General features: G+C 41.2%; 1 protein-coding gene across 6 annotated transcripts in view; it reads right to left on the bottom strand.

Moving 5' to 3' along the window:
- ARHGEF10 (Rho guanine nucleotide exchange factor 10) overlaps positions 1 to 20,306 on the bottom strand; it is a 164,303-nt gene that overhangs the window by 105,259 nt on the left and 38,738 nt on the right. For 5 of the 6 annotated variants that reach the window (XR_009762151.1, XM_061622894.1, XM_061622895.1 and 2 more), the window contains exons 3-9: positions 17,868 to 18,044; positions 15,758 to 16,039; positions 15,226 to 15,289; positions 12,156 to 12,235; positions 4,440 to 4,496; positions 2,526 to 2,689; positions 452 to 568 (exon numbers count right to left, since the gene is read on the bottom strand). Coding sequence is in view for 5 of the 6 variants with exons in the window: in XM_061622894.1 (XP_061478878.1) it covers positions 452 to 568; positions 2,526 to 2,689; positions 4,440 to 4,496; positions 12,156 to 12,235; positions 15,226 to 15,289; positions 15,758 to 16,039; positions 17,868 to 18,044 (941 nt within the window). In the remaining variant the exon portion in view is untranslated. The remainder of the gene's footprint in view (positions 1 to 451; positions 569 to 2,525; positions 2,690 to 4,439; positions 4,497 to 12,155; positions 12,236 to 15,225; positions 15,290 to 15,757; positions 16,040 to 17,867; positions 18,045 to 20,306) is intronic. The other variant, XM_061622897.1, reaches the window with a different exon arrangement.

Genomic DNA, 20,306 nt, shown 5'->3' with positions numbered 1-20,306 from the left:
ATAATGCTGATGTATTAATTTACATTTTTTAATATTAGAATGTTTGGCTGAAAAGATAGAAAAAACCCACAATCCAATTTATTTCACCTCCAAAAGCTCCAGAGACCTAAGATGTATATGATCTTGTAAGAGGGAGCCACCAATTCAGCTGTCATTGTACACAATGATATATCTATATGGATCAGATTGCAACAGAGCTAAATAAATAAATATGGAAAATTACTTTTTCATTTCACTTTCTAAGTGTCATAAGCAGCAGAGAAAAGAAAAGACAGCTGGCATAAAAGTCCTTGACAATGTTCTTTTAAGGCCAGTGGCAATGTAGCCGGCACTGTTTGAATACATATTGTCCAACTTTCCCCATCAGTTTTGTTTATTAAAACACACATTCATTGTGTCTGAAGAACAGCAATTTTAACATTTATCTTGTTACAAAAATCAACTACGCTACCTTCAGCTCATGTTTTTGCTTTAGTTGCTGAATCTCTACTGCTCCCACCGTGTTTGCCATCAAATCTTTCATCTTTTTCTCATAGTGCTCCTTTAAACGGGTTAGGTCATGAGAAAGCTATAGCATACAAAAAGATACAATCTTAAACTTTACTCTAAAGCGCTTCAGCTGTATCATGCATGCTGGTGGCCAGATTAAAAAAAGGGGTTGTAACCAGTAAGAGGAAGAGCTATCTTTCGCTTTCAGGAAAACTCAAAAGCTCTGTAATGGGTTTATTTCCGGTTCACTGCTGAGGCAAGTTTTCCAAACGGGTAGAACATTGAACCTTCTGCTATTTGAGCCAATTCAATTTTGCAAGGTTAAAACAACAATCCTTTGTTCATCATCATGAACATCACAGTTTTAAAAGTATGTAGTTATGTATCATTATTTTAGAAAAGTTAAAACCACGCATCCAAATACATCTCATGATTTTAAGTGACTCCTGCCTGCTCCTATACAGAATCTTTCTTACTCTTACTCCCATTCCCAATTCTCCAAGCCCAGTTCTGGAGTTTACCATGTAGAAAGTGGGGTTATCCCCGCTACAAGCTTGGCAAGAAAACCTAGTCTAATAAGCTTTATATTGTTACAATAATAAGGTGGAAAAAAACGTGAACACCTTAAAGTCTTGTTTTGAGACCACGTCTCTTAAACAATGCTGCTCACTGGATGTCAGTAGACTGAGTTAATAAGAACATAAGAGCCTGCTGGATCAGGCCTGTGGCCCATCCAGTTCAGCATATTGTTCACACAGGGGCCAACCAGATGCCTATGGGAAGCCTGCAAGCAGGACCAGAGTGCAAGGGCACTCTCCCCTACTGAGGTTTCCAGAAACTGGTATTCTGAAGGATACTGTCTTTGACTATGGAGGCACAGCATGGCCTTGTGCTCCATGAATTTGTCTAATCCTCTTTTAAAGCCATCCAAGTTGATGGCCTCTTGTGGGAGCGAATTCCATAGTTTCACTATGCATTGTGTGAAGAAGTACTTTCTTTTGTCTGTCTTGAATCTTCATTGGATGCCCATGAGTTCCAGTGTTATGAGAAAGACTTTCCTCTTTTCCCAGGCATTTTAGCATGTGTTTAAAAAAAAAATTAAATTCTGTTTTTAAATTGTGTTTTGTGTTTTCAAATTTGTATATTTGTTTTTAATGTTTTTAATTGCTGTAAACCACCCAGAGAGCTTTGGCTATAGGGCGGTATATAAATGTAATAAATAAATAAAGAGAGAAAAACTTTTCTCTAACCATTTTCTCCATGTCATGCATAATTTTATACACTTCAATAAAGTTACCTCTTACCTTTTCTTTGAACTAAAAAGCCTAAAATGCTGCAACCTTTCCTCATAGGGGAGTCGCTCCATCCCCCTGATCATTTTGGTTGCCCTTTTCTGAACCTTTTCCAGCTCTACAATATCCTTTATGAGTTGAGGGAACCAGAACAGTATTCCAAATGTGGCCACACTGTAGATTTATATAATGGCATTACGATACCAGCAGTTTTATTTTCAATACCTATCCTAATGATCCCTAGCATGGAATTTGCCTGTTTCACAGCTGCCATATATTGGGTCAATATCTTCATCAAGCTATCCACTATGACCCCAAGGTCTCATTCCTGGTCAGTCAGTTTTTGCTCCAATATGCATAACTTTAGACTTGTTTACATTGGATTGCATTTGCCATTTTACTGCCCATTCATTCAGTTTGCAGAGGTTCTTCTGGAGCTCTTCACAATCCCTTTTTGTTTTAACAACCCTGAGCAATTTAGGATCATCGAAGTTCTTACTTTGTATCTATAGAAGACAAATACCCTGTTTTAAAATTCCATTTGTATGTGTTTATCAACTCCCTTGTTTGTCTCACTTTACACAGATATTCTTGCTACCCTCTGTCTCATTTTAAATTACTGTGTTTGTGGTTTGAAACCAGATGCATGAGAAAAACTGGACAATGTAAAGCTTGGGGCATCGATGGTATTTGGAAGCATGCCAATAATGTGCTAGAAAAATGCTGCCATGAAAAGTTACATACTTGTCTTCTGTGGTTGCCACGCAGAAAAGAACTGGGCATTCCATTTTTACACTCTGAGTCACTTTGTTCTTCATAGCTTTCAAACTCACTCGAACTCCACCCATATTCTAGAGAGCTGTTTCCACCGTCATCTCCATTCTCAACATCATCGTATATCATCTCCTCTGCATGCATTAATATGTAAAATATAATTTGGTTAAACTATGGAGAACTTCAAATTAATTACAAGTTCTATGTGCCTGTCAAAGGAGGAGTGCCTGTTAATAGGGAACTTCTCTACCATTGGCAACTTGAAGAGGTAAAACATCACAAGGAACAAATTCAATTTTCATGACAGAAGGTAATTAATAAAAGGTTTAGAAATCAACTTGTCTATTATACCACAAATGGTAGAATATGCATTCTAGCTTAGAACCATTTTTGAACTATAGGTGCTAGGGCAAGAATGGGGAACCTTATCTCCTTCATTTCCGTTACTCTATGTTCTACAGACTCCTACACTATATTTAAAATATGTCCCCAGAACAAAGAAACTTATATCATTTGTCCTATAGACACTATTCATTCCTTGTGCAAACTCTCTGGGCTTACAATTCACTTGAAAGTGAAGGCAAACGTCTTGATCACATCGGCTACCATATTGTTAGGATGTCATTCGGCTTACTACATAACTCTCAACTGGCTGGGAATCACATAATGACAAAGAAACAACACTTACAACAGTGTTGCAGAATAGGGTTAAAATGGTTATGGTCAGTCATGAAAATCAATGGAATGGGAGTGTTTCATGGGGTTTTCTGGAGAGCTTTCCTTCCCCCCTCTAAATAAATAAATAAATAAATATGTGTATACACACACAATTTTTGCTCTGAATAAATTCACACGTGAACATTTGCATCGAACACATTCGGATGTATCCATCTAACTTCTACTCAGAGTACACCCATTGAAATTAATGGACCTAAGTCAGCCATGCCCATTACAGTAGGGCCCCACTCAGATGGTGGGTTACATTCCAGACCCCCGCCTAAAACCGAAACCCCCATGAAAAGCAGAACTCATTCAATAGAATGGTGCCCAACACCTGAAAAACACTGTAAAAGCGGAATAAGTGCTGTATGAGTGGGACCTTACTCTAATTGAAAGCCACCGTATTAGCGGAACACCACAAAGTGGGCTGCCGAAAAGCGGGGCCCTACTGTAATTTCAATGGGACTACTCTTAGGACTAACATTGGATACAACCCATAGCCTAAAACGGCACTAAGAAAACAGGAACATTTTATATATTTTACATGCAAAAGCCATTTCCAGAAGGGAAAGTGGGAATGGTAAAACAGGAGTGGATTTCTCAACCCCTTCTCTATGTACTGTTTCACTGCTCCTGATCACCTCCCAAACGGCTTTCCCACTCTCAGTGGGCATGACCTGTATGCTTGTAGATTGAAACCCTTGTCAAAGAGATAAGCCAAGTGAATTTCTTCATAGAGGCTGATGGATTTTCACTCCATTAAGGCCAAATCTGGTGCCTTCCACAGGGGAAACTTTACCCCTGTAAGGGTCAAAGCAAGAAGAGGGTGATTTGGGGTAGGGAAAGGGTTAATCACCTCCTCTTTTTCGAACATCAAGTAATGCTTTTTCCTGTACCAACTGTTAGTAATCCCAAGTCCCATGGTTGTATTCAATGTAGTGCTGAGGTTAATGTTCCATCAGCACAAACATTTCTCCTTGCACAACAAAACAATCTCCCCCGCTCATCCCCCTGCACGCTCCCTGAATCTGTTCTGGGGGTTGTTCCAACCCTCTGGAGCAGATCTGGGGACTGCATGGAGGAGGGTGGAGGAGGGAAAAAACCCTTGCACAAGCACAAAAAGTTAGTTGAATACCACCTTAATGTTCGAATTTAAACTCATACCTGGTTCAGAGTCTGAATTTTCTCTTGGCACATCATCATATATTACCTCATCTGGATCTACAAGCGAAAAAGATTGGAAGACCATAATAGATGCTAAAAGTCTAAGGAATTTGTCTCAAGGAAAGTACTAAAAAAATGCCCAAGAGATGTGACTAAAATAAGCAGAAATAATAATGGCAACACACATCACATGAACTTCCAGGGAGGAGGGAGACTATGCTTGCTGGCTGACAGAGAGTGTGTGGGGGGGGGTTGCATGTGGTTTGCCGCACAAAACTCTGAGTGGTGGCCTCTGCCTCCCTCTTCCCCTCCCCTCTCTTACCAGCAGAGAGACGAGACCACCACCGCTAGCTAGCTGCCCAGAAGTGGCAGGGCTGCTGAGACAACAAGGAGCAGAACCAAAAGCTTCCTCATAGCCATGGCTTTGGGTGAGCAAGGGGTAGGCAGAAGTTGTAGCAGCAAGTACCCAGGATCCTAAAGAGCTGCTGCTTCCAGTTTTCTTTCCTGCCCTTCCTTTCTTCCTAATAACCAGGATGGATCTTCGTTTTCTGCGGAAGGTATTCCCTGGAAGTTCTTTTGTGTAAATTAACAAATTCCCCCTCCCCATGGCAAATACAGAGAGTTTCAAACAGGCACTTGTTAAAAATCATTGTATAATTAACTTGAAAATGGAAATGGACTGCCTTGAAGTCGATTCCGAGTTATGGCGACCCTATGAATAGGGTTTTCATGATAAGCAGTATTCAGAGGTCGTTTAACATTGCCTTCCTCTGAGGCTGAGAGGCAGTGACTAGCCCAAGGTCACCCAGTGAGCTTCATGGTTGGGCAGGGATTCGAACCCTGGTCTCCCAGGTCACAGTGCAACACTGTAACCACTCCACAACACTGCCTCTCATAATTAACTTACAGTACTGTCTTTATGTTTAATGGAGCTTACTCCCAGGTAAATCAAACTGGGTATAGGATTACACTAATTAGGCCAGGTAAGGACTGGCTGAAGCTTTGAAGCTGTACTAATTGGTGTGTGGGGGGAGAAAAATATGACACTTTATAGTACAAAGATGCATCAATCTGGTTAAGGCAAGTAAAATTTGATGCCTATAAAACAAGGACTAACCTGCAATCCAATACATGTCCACTCACAAGTAAGTTCCATTGGGTTTAATGGGACTTACTCCCAGGTAAGTGTGTACTGGAGTACATACTTACCTGGGATTAAGTCCCACTGAACCCAATAGAGTTTACTTCTGAGTAAACATGTATTGAATTGCAGCTTTAGTCTCCTTTTGCAGCTGTTTTAATTTTGCCTTCTGTATCTTCACAACAGCCATGTGAGGTAGGTTAAGCTGAGAGTTAGGGACTGGCCCAAGGCAGTAAACAAGCAAAAACAATGATGAGTAAAAATTTAAAAAGAGAAAATGCTCATACTCAGACTATTTTTGTTGCTATTTGTCAAGGTTTTGTGTGTTTTTATGTCTACTGTCTCTTAACTTCTTTTTGCCTGAAAATGTCATATTTTATACAGTTACAGATGTTATTTTTTTAAAATGCCCAAATTCTGTGGTTGTTGGGTTTTTTTTAACTTGAGGTCTTCACATGGTTTAGGGTTGGCATTTCAGGAGATCAGGCTCTTGTGCATTTAATAGCTGTGGGGCAGACAGAAATTAAATGGAGTAAGCCTTTTCTACTATGGAAATACAATTATGGGGAAAGCTTCACCTGTTAACATTCTGTCTGCCAGACATCTTATTACTTGAGTGTGTCCCCATCCCCAGATTTACTTTTGATTTGTGAATGCCATGACCACTGCAATTCCCTCCCACCATTTATCTTTGTAACAACCCTGTGAGGTAGCTTAGGCTGAGACAATATATGTACATAAGCAGCAGATGGTAGTTGTAGTTGGTACAGCAGTGATAAAATATAGCCCCTGAAATGCTGAAATGTATTCTGGTGGAGTCCAGTCCTGTATATGAATTAAGTCTCATTAAATGGATAAGTATATAAGATTGCAGATTAATTTTTACCTCTGAAAGGACGGCACTGTCAGACATAGAATTTAAGAGACATACTTTTCTGGACATGTTTGAAACAGGTGGGTAGCTGGGAAGGGAGTCATGTTAATCTAACTGGGTCATCAACATAGTGCCCTCCAGATGCTGTTGGACTGCAACTCCCATCAGTCTCAGACAACATAACCAGTTATCAGGTAAGATGGAAATTGTAGACCTACAACATCTGGAGGGCACTACGTTGGCTATCCCTGGTCTGTAAGGCCCCACAAGTAATATTTGTTGTTTGTTGCAATATATACAAGAACATAAGAAGAGCCTGCTGGATCCAACCAGTGGCCCATCTAGTCCAGCATCCTGTTCTCACAGTGGCCCACCAGATGCCCTAAAGCAGCCTTTCCCAACCAGTGTGCCTCCAGATGTTGTTGGACCACAACTCCCATCTTTCCTGACCATTGGCAATGCTGGCTGAGGCTGATGGGAATTGTGGTCCAACAACATCTGGAAGCACACTGGTTGGGAAAGGCTGCCCTAAAGGGAAGCCCAAAAGCAGGACCTCAGTCCACAAGCAGCACTCTCCTCACTTGTATTCCCAACAACTGATATTCGGAAGCATACTGTCTCTGACCGTGGAAGGAGAACATAGCCATCATTGCTAGGTGCTGCTGATAGCTTTATCCTCTATTAATTTGTATAACCCTCTTTTAAAGCCATCCAAGTTGGTGCCCATCACTGTTTCTTGTGACAGCAAATTCCATCGTTTCACTATATGCTGTGCAAGATGACATTTTTAATTGCAGGAGAAGGGTTAACATTTATTCTGGTGGATTACTTCTGATATGTGCATTTTCCGTTTACCTACTTTATGTCTCTTACGTTCTGCTTCTGACAGTTCAATTGTGCATACATGTCTACCCAATGAGTTCAATGGGATTTACTTCCAGGTAACTATGGACAGGATTAAGTTACCTCTAAGTTATACTGTTGATGAAAAAAATTATTAAGGCAACTAGTATAGTACTAAAGTTTGCATTTTTCTTTGATCATAGGGGATTGCCATATTGATCAAAATGTGTTTTAGTTGAAAGGGGTGCTGCAGTGTTTTTTTTTGCAGCACAACACAGGCATGCCTTCAAGCACTGCAACAGAACGCCTGTTCAGTACTGGTGGCAACATAATGACTATAAAAAGACATTCTTTGTCTGACATGGTCTTTGAGCAAAGATGGAACATAACAGAAATGTATTTCAAATGCAACATTTCAAGTGTAAAATTGGATTTCTAGTGAAAAAGTATATGTCTGTTGGGGTATCACCATTGCTGGGGTGGGGGGTGGATGTGAGATTCTGTTATGCCATTCTGTTAATCTTATGGATAAAAAAAATATTCTGCTGCCCTCTGTGTGTATGTGTGTGTATTTTTAATGTTTTAGGCTACTTAGATATGCAGATGTCAAGGCCAGCACGGTGTAGGCACTCCATTTCTTAAAAAAAGTAACTTAAGTGTAATTGTAGAGATTACTTTTGAGTAACAGTAATCAGTTCCTTTCAGAGCAGTTGGAATTTTAATGGTAATTTATCTTTTTGGGGCCATGTAACAGTAATTGCAAGTTATTACTTTTTAAAAGTAATCTTCCAAGCTCTGACCCTTCATAAGAAAGGAGCCCAGGGCAGCAATATTAGATATTATTTAATCCAGTGGTTGCCAAACTAGAGCTCAGGAGCCACATGTAACTCTTTGACAGTTCAGTTTGTGTTTCTTGACCCAACAAAGGTGTCCATGCAAGAGTCTAACACGCTTCCTTATCCTTTCCTGCTGATTGGAGCCAATCAGAGTGAAAGGAGGCAAGTCAGCCACTGAGAAGACTCTCTTCAGTAGCTAACACTCCCCTTTCATGCTTATTTGCTCCTAGGGAAATCTGTTGTTGTGGAAGAAGGCATTAAGATGGATCTCATTCTCAGCCCAGCAGTAGGAAAAGGGGGGAGGGGTGTGGCTATGACTATTGTAAAGGGACTCTGCTCTTCTGAATTTGCCACTACGCTACTGGAAGAGGCATATACAGTATGCAGGAGTGAGAAGAGGGAGGAGACTACTAAAGATGTATAGAGGGAGAAGAAACAGAAGCAACTGCTTAAGAGTACACAGCACAGAAAGGGAGAGAGTCACTGGCTGCCAAAGATTGCAGAAGAGATGTGAACAGTGTGGAGATGAGACAGCAACTGACTCAGCCAAATAAGACAAACAAGCCTGGAGCAGAGAGAAAAGAAGCTACTTAGACATGGAGAAAAGCAAGAGGTCAGTCAGCAGCATTTCCCTTTGGGGTACCAGCAGTCACCTTGTACTAGTTAGGCCCAGGCTATGGATTATTTTCTCTTCCACCCATGCTCTGCACCGAAGAAGGTGTGTATGTGGAATTAATCTGCATCCTACAAACCTTTTCTCTTTATTTATTTATTTATTTATTTAAAACATTTATAACCCGCTCTATTTTCAGAGAAGTCAGAGCGGCGTACAAAGAACAATTATAAAAAATAAAATTGGCAAAATAATAACTATATTAAAATATTAAAATACATATAATCAACATAGTAAAATTATGAGGCATCCTATATATTAATTAATTGAACGCTTGGCAAAATAGAAATGTTTTGACCTGGCGACGAAATATGCCAAGGGAAGTGGACAACCGCACCTCCACTGGCAAAGAGTTCCAGAGATCAGGGGCAACAACAGAAGAGGCCCTATTTCTGGTCCCCATTAGACGAACTTGAGATGTTGATGGAATCACAAGGCGGGGGTCAGTAGAAGACCTCAAAGGCCAAGCAGGTTCATAAGAGGACATGCAATCAGATAGATAACCAGGGCCCAGGCCATGCAGAGCTTTAAAGGTTAGGACCAGTACCTTGAATTGAGCCTGGAAGCGGATCGGCAGCCAATGCAATTGTTGCAGAAGTGGAGTTGTATGGGCCCATAAGCCAGCTCCTGTTAGCATTCTGGCTGCCGCTCTCTGAACTAGTTTAAGCTTCCGGGCTGTCTTCAACGGCAGCCCTACATAAAGCGCATTGCAATAGTCCAGTCGGGAAGTAACTAAGGCGTGTGTTACCTTTGTTAGATCAGATGTTTCCAGAAACGGGCGCAGTTGGCGAACCAGTCTTAACTGGGCAAAAGCACTCCTGGAGACCGCCGAAACCTGGGCATCCAGGCTTAAAGCTGAATCCAAGAGTACTCCCAAACTGCAAACCTGAGTCTTCAGGGGGAGTGCAACCCCATTCAACATAGGTAAATTCCCTATTTCTAGGTCAATCTTACGGCTAACGAGGAGCACCTCTGTTTTATCCGGATTTAATTTCAGCTTGTTCATATTCATCCAGTCCATCACTGAGATCAGGCACTGGTTCAGAGGCCGGACGGCTTCCTTAGCATCTGGAGGGAAGGAGAAGTAAAGTTGGGTGTCATCTGCATATTGGTGGTAACGCACTCCAAACCTCCGGATGACCTCACCCAGCGGCTTCATATAAATGTTAAATAACATTGGAGGCAACACTGAGCCCTGAGGAACCCCGCATGTTAGGGGCCAGGAATTCGAGTAGAAGTCCCCGAGTTGAACCTTCTGCATTCTACCCTCCAGGAAGGAACGAAGCCACTGCAAAGCAGTACCTTGTAGTCCCATCCCAGAGAGGCGATCTAGAAGGATATCATGATCAATAGTGTCAAAGGCCGCTGAGAGATCGAGGAGAACCAACAGGGACGCACTCCCCCTGTCTAATTCCCTGCGGAGGTCATCAACTAAGGCAACCAAAGCCGTCTCAGTCCCATGGCCAGGTCTGAAACCAGACTGGAATGGATCATAATAATCCGTTTCTTCAAGAAAACATTGAAGTTGAGTCACAACTACTCGCTCGATAACTTTACTTAGAAATGGAAGGTTGGAGACTGGGCGAAAATTTTCTAAGCAAAGAGGGTCTAAGGAGGGTTTTTTTAACAATGGTGTTACAATAGCCTCTTTTAAAGAACCAGGGAGGTAGCCTTGTTGAAGCGAGGCATTGACTATCCTCCAGGCCCAATTAGCCAATCCCTCTCTGGCCTGCTTTATAATCCAAGAGGGACAAGGGTCAAGCGGGCAGGTGGTAGGTTTCATCTCCCTAAGGACATTAATTATATCCTCGGTATGAACAAGCTGAAAAGAATCCAGTTTAATGGAACTAACAGAGGCCAAAGGTACTTCCCCAGAAACTGCATTAGTATTGGCATCTAAATCTGAGCGGATCTGGGCGACTTTGTTTTCAAAGTGCAAGGCAAATTGTTGACAACGATCATCTTAATGGTCAGTGGCGGGTTCATGATGGTCAAGATTAAGAAGACTTTTAACCACCCGGTACAATTCTGCTGGTTGGTTGTCAGCTGAAGAAATAGAAGCTGAGAAAAAAGTTCTTTGTGCAGCGTGCCTAGATGCCATGTAGATCCTAGAAAATTCCTTAACACAGAGTCTATCAGATAGACTCCGTGATTTCCGCCAACGACGCTCTAAACCTCTGCGTGTGCGTTTCATAGACAACAGTTCACTGGAGACTTATCAAGTCAGACTTCAAAAGGCTTACAACACACCATGGTAACCCACAAGGCTACTACATCTTAAGTAGCCGGTGATAAAGTGTAATGTTAATATTTTGTATTCACAATATAAAACATAATATTTAGTGTGCACATAAAGGTTCTGCACACCTTGAGGCTCTCAGAACTAATGAAATTGTGGTCTGTGGCTTGGAGAGTCTGAAAATTTGGCCACTCTTCAAAGAGAACCCTTTCTCAACTAGAAAATCCTCATCAGTTTCCCTGTGTTCACTGATGTAGTGATGGGCAAATCAAATCTGTAATATCTAGTCCTTGTCCTTTTCACAAGTCTATTTTGTACTGTTTCTGCATCAATCTGTGATTTTAAAAAAAATCTGCATGAAACTTTGCATGTAATCAAGTGTTTTAAACATATTTTAATTAAAACACACATTTTTAAAATGTATTTTGAGCCAAGAATGGCACTGGAACATTTGGAAGTGCAAAAGCCAGTGGATAAGTGAAAGTTTTCACTAGACTGGGAGGTGCAGTTTTGGGAGGTCAAGTTCTTCAAGCATCCCTAAATTGAAGTGTCTTCTTCAGACTTGTTGCAGAAGTGGCTGGAAAGGCATGTCAGATATACTGCTGTGATTTACAGACTTTCTACACAATTCTCTGAGTTTACACAAGATATTATCTTGCCAACTTCATTATTTATTTATTCATTTTGTCTGATCAACATGCACAAGACTTTGCATATCCAGCCACTGATGATGGAAATAAAATGAGATAGAATTGGACATAAGTAGTGTCCACAACACTTGCCCACAATCAGAGGAATCAAGCCTGCAGCATCCCTACACAAGCAGAGTATTTGGAATTCCCCAGTCGACCCTGAATAATGAAATCAGTCCAAGCATTCAGAAACAAGGAGGAATTCATTCCAGATTTAAATCAAACATTCTAGTGTAAGCTGCTGTTTGAGCCATTAACTGAGACTCATCAACTCATTATACAGAGCAGGGATGGGGAACCTGTGGCCCTCCAAGTCCCATCAGCCCCAGCCAGCATGACCAAAGGGAGTTGGAATCCCACAACATCTGGAGGTTTCCCCTACCCTAAATACAGAGGAACTGTAATCACCAGTACTTACTTTCCATCCAGTCTGTGTTTGCAGGATCAGCAGTCCATTTGGCCAAGGCATTATCATCTTTAGTCCCCTGATTATCTTCACTTTAAAATAAGCACATACAAATTATTAATAGTAATAAAAAAATAAATATTTTAAATTATTTACACAACATTATGTATGTTTACTTCTATATCTCACCAAGTTCAATGAAGCTTACTCCTAAGTAAGAGATGCATGTGTGTATGTGTAATTTTTTGATACTTAAAATATACTCCCCACCTCATACAGTACAGTTCCACAGAGTTGCTCTTTTTTTAACATTCTTTCAGTTTGTTGCTGAATAAGAACTGGAAAGCAAGGCTGACTTTAATTGAAATTCTAATTACTAAATGAAGAAAAAATGAAAGCAGGACTAGAAGATTCCTATTTAACATATCTAAAATGTACCAGATATTGGCTCCTATTATGCTCATGATTTTTTTTGCAGAGATTCCCCACCTTAGGGTTTCGTACATACGAATAAACCTGTCAGATATCGGATAGATGTCAGTCTATGTTATGTTTCTTCAGTACTCCTACTAAATACTGGCAGGTGCTAAAATCCTCAGCCACAAACCTACCCTTCCAGCAAGGCTCTTTGTGCATGCAAGTGAATTAGACTTTATTAGACACCACTGCTTAGGGTGGAAGGAACTGCACAACCCTTGCTGCAGCAGAGAGGGGCTAACAATATCCAGTGACGGTCACCTGATAGTTCTAGCAACCACACATAACTGATCACAGTGACTCCTGGGACCAGGAAGCTATTGCACAGCTGGCCTATCACCCTTCATTTCGAGGTTCTTTGTTGATATACAAAGCCCTGAACAACTTGGGTTCAGAATATTTTAAGGATCACCTGAGCCTTTATAATCCCAGCTCAATCACTGAGATCATCCGGAGGAGTGATGCTAGCAGTTCCCCATTGTTACAGAGGCCCAGCAAGCCTCAACTAGAAGCCAGGCATTTAGTATTGCCTGTCTCATGTTGTGGAACAGCTGCCAGGACAGATTTGGCAAGAACCCTCGCTTTCGACTTTCATGCATTGCTTGAAGACCTTTTTATGCCTTTATAGTTGTTTAATGCTTTTTATTAGCTAGTCACTTTAGTTATTAACTGTATTATTTTTGATGGTGTTTTAATTAAGTTTTAATGCTGTATACCACCCTGATATTTTGTGATATGGTGGTATAAAAAAACTTTTATAAAAAGTAAATAAATCTCCAAAGCAGTGGTAGCTGATGGCTCCATGTCAGTGGGGCAGTGGAATCCACTCCAGGTTTTAGTCTGAACTTTGGACAGCTCCTTGAAAGTTCAGACTAAAAGCTGGAGCAGATTCCACTGCCCCACTGACATGGAGCCACCAACTGCCACTGCTCCAGACTGTTCCCTGTTTGTTGCCATTGTGATGCAGTTGGACACGGCAATCACCTATGACATGGGCTCTTTCTCACATAAAGGGCTCCACAGCTCCATCAGTGCTATTTGCTCACAATGTAGATCCAGGGAGGAAGATGGTTTGGAGCCCTTCTTTCCACTTGTGCTGTCAACTCTTTCTCAGGATAGAAACAGAAAAAAACTCTCTAGGCCAGCCTTTCCCAACCAGTGTGCCTCCAGATGTTGTTGGACCACAACTCCCATCAGCCAGCATTGCCAATGGTCAGGAAAGATGGGAATTGTGGTCCAACAACATCTGGAGGCACACTGGTTGGGAAAGGCTGCTCTAGGCAGTTTTAATGCCCAGTTGAGATGGACTTTCTTCCATATATGTGTGCTCAGGAAAGCATCACAGATGTCAAGGGGATTGAGCTGCCCTTTGTTTAAATATGGCTCTATGGATCAATGCAGTATGTTTCCACTGGAAGCCTAAACTTAGCAATCTGGTAATGACAGTGTTGTCCAACAAATGCCATCCCTTAATTTATCTGAAGTAAATATTTTGGTTTGAAAAAACTGTCTGAAGCTCTAACAGGGCAGCCACCACCCAGAATGCTTGCATGCTGTGTAAGACAAACATATAAAGTGAGCTAGTCCAAGGATGACTTCATAAATGAGTCACAGTGATAGGCAAGTAGCAGCAAAGATGCAGGCAAGGTAAAGGTAGGCTAATCAGAGAAAGCTTTAAAAAGCACAGGGAACTAACTGGCTTCATAGAGGCAGCTATTGTTGTAGGCACAGGGAACAGAACAGCAGAAACCATACAGAAGAAGAGGAATGTAAGAGCTCTGATGGATCCAATCAAAAGGTCCACCTAATCCAGCATCCTGTTTCTCAGAGTGGCCAGCCTGGTCACAGAATCACAGACCTGGAAGAAATCTCAAAGGTCACCTAGCCCAAACCCTTGCCAAAGCAGGAAAAACCACTGCCATAGCATGTGCAACCATCATCCATCCTCTGTCTCAAATTTTCACAAGGTCTCTGGAAAACCCAAAAACAGGACATGAAGGCAATAACTCCCCCCCCATTGTTGCTCTCAGAAAAGGAAGGTGGCGGCTGTAGAACAGCATTGGGGAAAGTCTAGCCCATAGCCCAGTTCAGGCACACTAGGCCTCTCCATTTGGCCCATGAGGTTCTTTTGGCCATGCTCATTGACCCTACAGCAGACATCATATATGACATAGAGACAGGGCTTGTCTGAAAGGGGGATTGCAAGCACTGCTGCTCAGCTGATAGTTGGAGCTTGCAAAAGGCTTTGCCCACACTGTGTGACTTCAAACCATTTGTGCAAAAAATGGTCACCTGACATCAGATGGCCGACAGGTGGGCAGGTCAAACTTGGCCAGTGGGGGAGATAAGTATCCTCACCCCTGCTGTAGTAGTCAGTCTGCTAAATGGAGGAAGGTGGGAAAATGTCTAAACTGGAGCTGCAGACAGAGCCACTCACCATCTACATCACCCTCATCTACTACTCTTAAGAAAAGAAGCCGGCCCTCAAGTTCAAGATAGAACAGGCAGTAACCAAGGGACATTGATGCCAACTCTTTCATCCAACAGATGCAGTTCACTCTCTACAGAGGGACTCTCATAAATTCTAGCATTTTGTTTCTCTTACCTGTTTTGGGGATCCTCTGAACTCTGAGAATTATGGTAATCTTCAGCTACTATGTGAACATTTGCTAAAAGAAACAGGAATAGTAGTTCTCTCATTTACAGCAATGTTAAAAATACAATTATTTCAATTTCAACACTCATAAAAATTTCCAAAATAAAAAGTCCTCCTAAATACAAAAATAAAATGGCAAACTGATGTGGAAATCTGGAGAACTGAAGACCGGAAAAAGGACAAACTGAGAGAAACAGAAATTGACAGGTTCACCCATCCCCAGCCGCACCACTGAGCTACAACCCATCCCTGTTAACGGAAGAGTCAATGGAACTGATCCAGAGAAACTGCACCTTGAATTTCAGTCAAGAATAACAATCTACTAAGCAAACCAGTGACCACTGTACTGAACATACAGAGAAAAATGTAAGAACAGCAACAGAAAGCTGCAAGTTCCTTCTCTCTTATTGGATGCAGTTGCCCATAGAGTATCAAAACTATGGTTCTACTTCATAAACAGTAACTTCCAAACATACACTACCTTCGTCATCCACAGACACACTGCGTATTATAACAGGACTAGAGTATGCTGGCAATATCAGTGGTAAATTGGATGGCACAGCATAGCCACAGGGCACAGGAACAGAATATCCACTCGAAACACTAGGGCTTATACTTCCATCTTGTGGACTTGGCTGTGGTGACGATGGCTCCTTTTCTTGCATGGGTGAAATAGTTATGACGGAGTATGGGTTTACTCTTGGTAGGACTGCACTGCCTTCAGCTCTCTGCATTTTATCAGTTCCATCTATATTTTCATTCCCTAGAATGTAAAAGGCACATCTTATTGTCAAAAGGACAATAGTTCCCTTACAGAAACTTTGTGTGATGTTCCCCTCTCACCCTTCCAATCCACCCTCAAGCCCCTTCCTATGGAGATGGTTCTGCATTTGGAGACCACACCACCTACAGACAGAAGTGCTGGGCAGAAGGCAAAGGCAAACACGGCAACTCTAAAACCACAGCCTGCTTGATTCTTAGATGCTCAAACTATGGTTTGGTGTGGTAGTTTTGATTCAGGCTTACACTACTGGCCCTCCGTGCCGACCCTTGTAAAAGCCATTGTGACCAAACTGGAAAATAAAGAGGCAAGACACAAAAGGTTGGGTGAACTGGGCTACATTTATTAACTGAACAATTAATTAAATCTAAAACAGATCTGCATAGGGAAAAAGGTGTGGGATTTAACTAATAATCAAATTGTGGGCGGGCCAACCCTGCCAAAGGCCAGTCGTAGCCCTTCCTATACCTTTTCCCTTTAGCCCCACCCTTCCAAGTGAGTAGGGAGGCCTTCCTGCTTCACTAACATCTGGGGCCCCACAACACCAAGCAGTTGTTACAGATTTGTCCCAAAGCTGCTCCCTAACTGTGCCAGTGTGTCCCACAACCATGAAGATGCCTATGGGTGCTAACCAAACCGTAACAACCTCAGAGCTTCCTGCACCTACCTGCCAATATGGTTAATTAGCCTATTTAATGACTACCCCTGCTAAGCACCCCAGCACCACATCAATACAGAGTAGGCGAAAAACACCTGCCAGCAAAGCCAATAAAAAAAACTGTAACTAGCAAAAATAACCCTATGCCTCACTGCCTAGAGCAGCCTTTCCCAACCAGTGTGCCTCCAGATGTTGTTGGACCACAACTCCCATCAGCCTCAGCCAGCATTGCCAATGGGCAGGAAGATGGGAGTTGTGGTCCAACAACATCTGGAGGCACACTGGTTGGGAAAGGCTGGCCTAGAGGATGGGTAGCCCATTGAATGAAGAAGCCAAAACAGAGATGGGTGAGCTTAATAGCCCATACATCAGCCCTGCCCCCTCCCCAGCATTGGTGCAACACGTGTCTGCAGACTGAAGCCCCTTGCCAGGCCCCTCCATTCTCTGAGCAGCCACAAAAGCTGCTCCCTGCTGCTTCTAGTGTGGAATTCTCACCCTACTGCCCTTTGCCACAGCAGCCACCCATGCCCCTCCCAAGACACTTTAGGGGGGAGCAAATGAGGGGACCCAAGTTTTCTTCTGCCTCCTCTTCTGCAAACTTTTTTCAGCTAATGTTTCACCAGATGCAAACTTGTGTAATTGTTGACAGAGAAACTTAACCAACTTGGGCAGTGAGTTGTACTAAATGATACAACTATTATCTTGCATATGTTATCTCAAACAAACATGTTAAAGGGAATTAGTAGATGTGGCAATTTCTTCTACTGTTTCTTATATTGTGTATCTTTGTTTATCTTTTGGTGTCACTTTAGGCCTGCCTGTGCAAGTGTTCATTCGGCATAGAAATGGTGCGAGACCGCACCTGGGGGCTCTGGTCCTGCTGCCACCTTCATTTACACAGGAAGTCTGTGTGCAATCTGCACACTGTTCCAGCCTATGAATTGTGTGGAGGATCCTGTGCAAATGACATCTTGAAGATGCCTGATTATGGACAGTACAGGCTATCTAATTCTCCTTCCTTGCACTTACTACAACTTTGAGTGAACGTTTGAAGAGGCTCTTGAACCATTTTGAGAGGGAACACACATTTGCAAATAAATAAATAAAATATTAGCAATGTTCTCATGGCTTACTAGGCATGGTCACACCTACCTGTAGAACTCATCTCTTCCTGTTCTGCATTATTCTTAGACTCTGAATTAGATGGCACAATAGTCTGTCTGTCTGCTTCTGGAATTTCATCTCCACTATCGAAGTCAAACTGCTCTCCTTCCTCTTCTTCTTCTCCTTCTTCATTAGCAACGCCGGTTGTTAATTCATTTTCTAAAACTAAGAACAGACTTTTTAAACTATCACCACACCGACAACTAGGAGACAATGAACTAGCCATTCTCACAGCAAACAAAATGCTAGGACTACAGTCTCACCCACCAGTTATACATAGGGAAATCTAGACTCCATATACACCACACATCCAGGATTTAGGCACAAATTGAATTCAGAATCCTAAAAATGTCTACTTTTAGCATAAGAACATGTATGCCTTTGATTGTGAAGTTAGTGCTGAAGACATGTAAAAATGCTAGGAAAAATCCCAGATGATGGGTGAACAGGACTAAAATTGATAAATTAGTGGACTTAATTAATTTTATTCAAGGGGTGAAGCATATTCACAAACACAATTTCTGTTCAACAAGAGAAAGTTACACTGTGTGTTCATTTCAATATATTATAAAAGGGTTCCATTTATCCAACACAGAGAATGAGATAATGTCCATTACTTCTTCATTTGCTACCAAATAACTTATCAATTTTTGGCAATTTCTAGATCAGCCACGCTTTAATGGATGGCATTGTTGGAAAATGCCAATGTGTAGCTAATATAGTCTTGGGAACAAATCAAAGAAAGGTTGAATTCTTTTTCAAAGCTTTTTAACAAAACTGCTGAAGAATCCAGATTATGATTAAGCATGAGAGTTGGACCCATTTATTCCCAAAATGGTTGAACTACAACTCTCATCATCCTTGACCTTCGTCCATGCTGGCACGGGCTGATGGGACTTGTAGTCCATGTTGAATACCTCTACAAAATGGAGGTAGAGAGATTCGGCATACGGCAGCTTCCTAAATTCCTATTCATTCATTTGAAAGATTGTGTTCATTCTACCCATTTTACACTGAACATTCTGAAAACAATAATACTCTGATGAAATTAATAGTTTTAAAAGCAGAACAAGATTAGCCAACCCCAGTGATAAGATTCACAGAGCTTTAAATTATTATAAAAAATTAAGGTAATTTTCAAAAAATAGGATATAAATTACAAAACTAACTTATGTAGACAAGAAGGTGCTAAGTGCAGGGTTAATATATTGGACAAATAATCATTAAAATATTATCTTTTTTAAAAAAAAAGATGTTTTTAAAGAAGTTTTGCTTTAGTATGTTTTTAAGGATGTTTTGTAATGTATTTTAGGATATAGGACAGAGTTAGGCCTGCAGTCATTTCTCTCTTGGGCTGTATCCCAAATCTTAATAAGTCTAGCTCTCTCTACCATTTTGACAAACACTCTCAGGGAGGGGGACAGCAGGCAACCTATGAGGAAGTGTCCAGTAATCCTCCTTGGACTGCAGTTCTGTCTTTGCCGCTGGCCCTTCAGAAAGAAACCACGATGCAACCTTTTCCGTGCATTTAATAAAGGGATAGGCTTCTTACTACCTTTTGGAGTGTTGTCTGTTCCAGCTGTAGGTCTGTACTAGGGAGTGATCCCCTTCCGTTAGTGAGTTCACAACTGCTCTTCCCCATTTCTGTGGAACACGTAACAGGCCTGTTACCTCAGTGTCCTTGGGAAAGGGTTAGGTTTGGTTATTATTGGTTGAGATTTTAATATTTTAATGTTACGTGTTTTAATTTTGTATGTCACCCAGAGTGGCTGGATTGCCAGCCAGATGGGCGACTAATAAATTTAATAAATAAATAAATAATAAATAAATAATAAATATTTAAAGTCTGTTTTTATGATCTTTTAGTGTTTTTAGTGCTTTCGTTTGCTGCCTTGGGCTCCTACTGGGAGAAAGGGCGGGATATAAATCTAAAAAATAAAATAAATAAATAAGAAAAGATAAGTCAATTCTGGGACAGCATGATTTGACTTCATCTTACTATAAACATTTCGCTAACGTTCTAGCTAACTCACTAAAAATACTACTAAAGAAACATTATTTAGAAAAGAATTACAGGAATGATGGAGATATGTCTTAATTGTCATAATAAAAAAGGAAGAAAAGATCCAATGTTAGCGCCATGATATAAATCAATGTCACTTTCAGACAATGATGATTATAAAATTTTAATAGTATTTTAGCAAAACTTTTAAACATAATCTTATATAAATATACACATCAAGATGATACTGAATATATTTGAGTGTGCATTCACAGACCAGAAGAATGAGACTCAACGTCAGGAAATTTTACGTTTTAGACCATGCATCTGGATAAACAACACACACACACTCCATGGGTCTGCTTTGTACTTCACTAAAGCTCAACATGTTAAGAGAAATGGAGCAGAAAATAAACATCATCAAA

This window comes from Rhineura floridana, chromosome 4 (genome assembly GCF_030035675.1).
Source record: "Rhineura floridana isolate rRhiFlo1 chromosome 4, rRhiFlo1.hap2, whole genome shotgun sequence".
Taxonomy (NCBI): Eukaryota; Metazoa; Chordata; class Lepidosauria; order Squamata; family Rhineuridae; genus Rhineura; species Rhineura floridana.
Note: the sequence above shows the minus strand (reverse complement) of the source record. Positions and strands in the feature narration are given on the sequence as shown.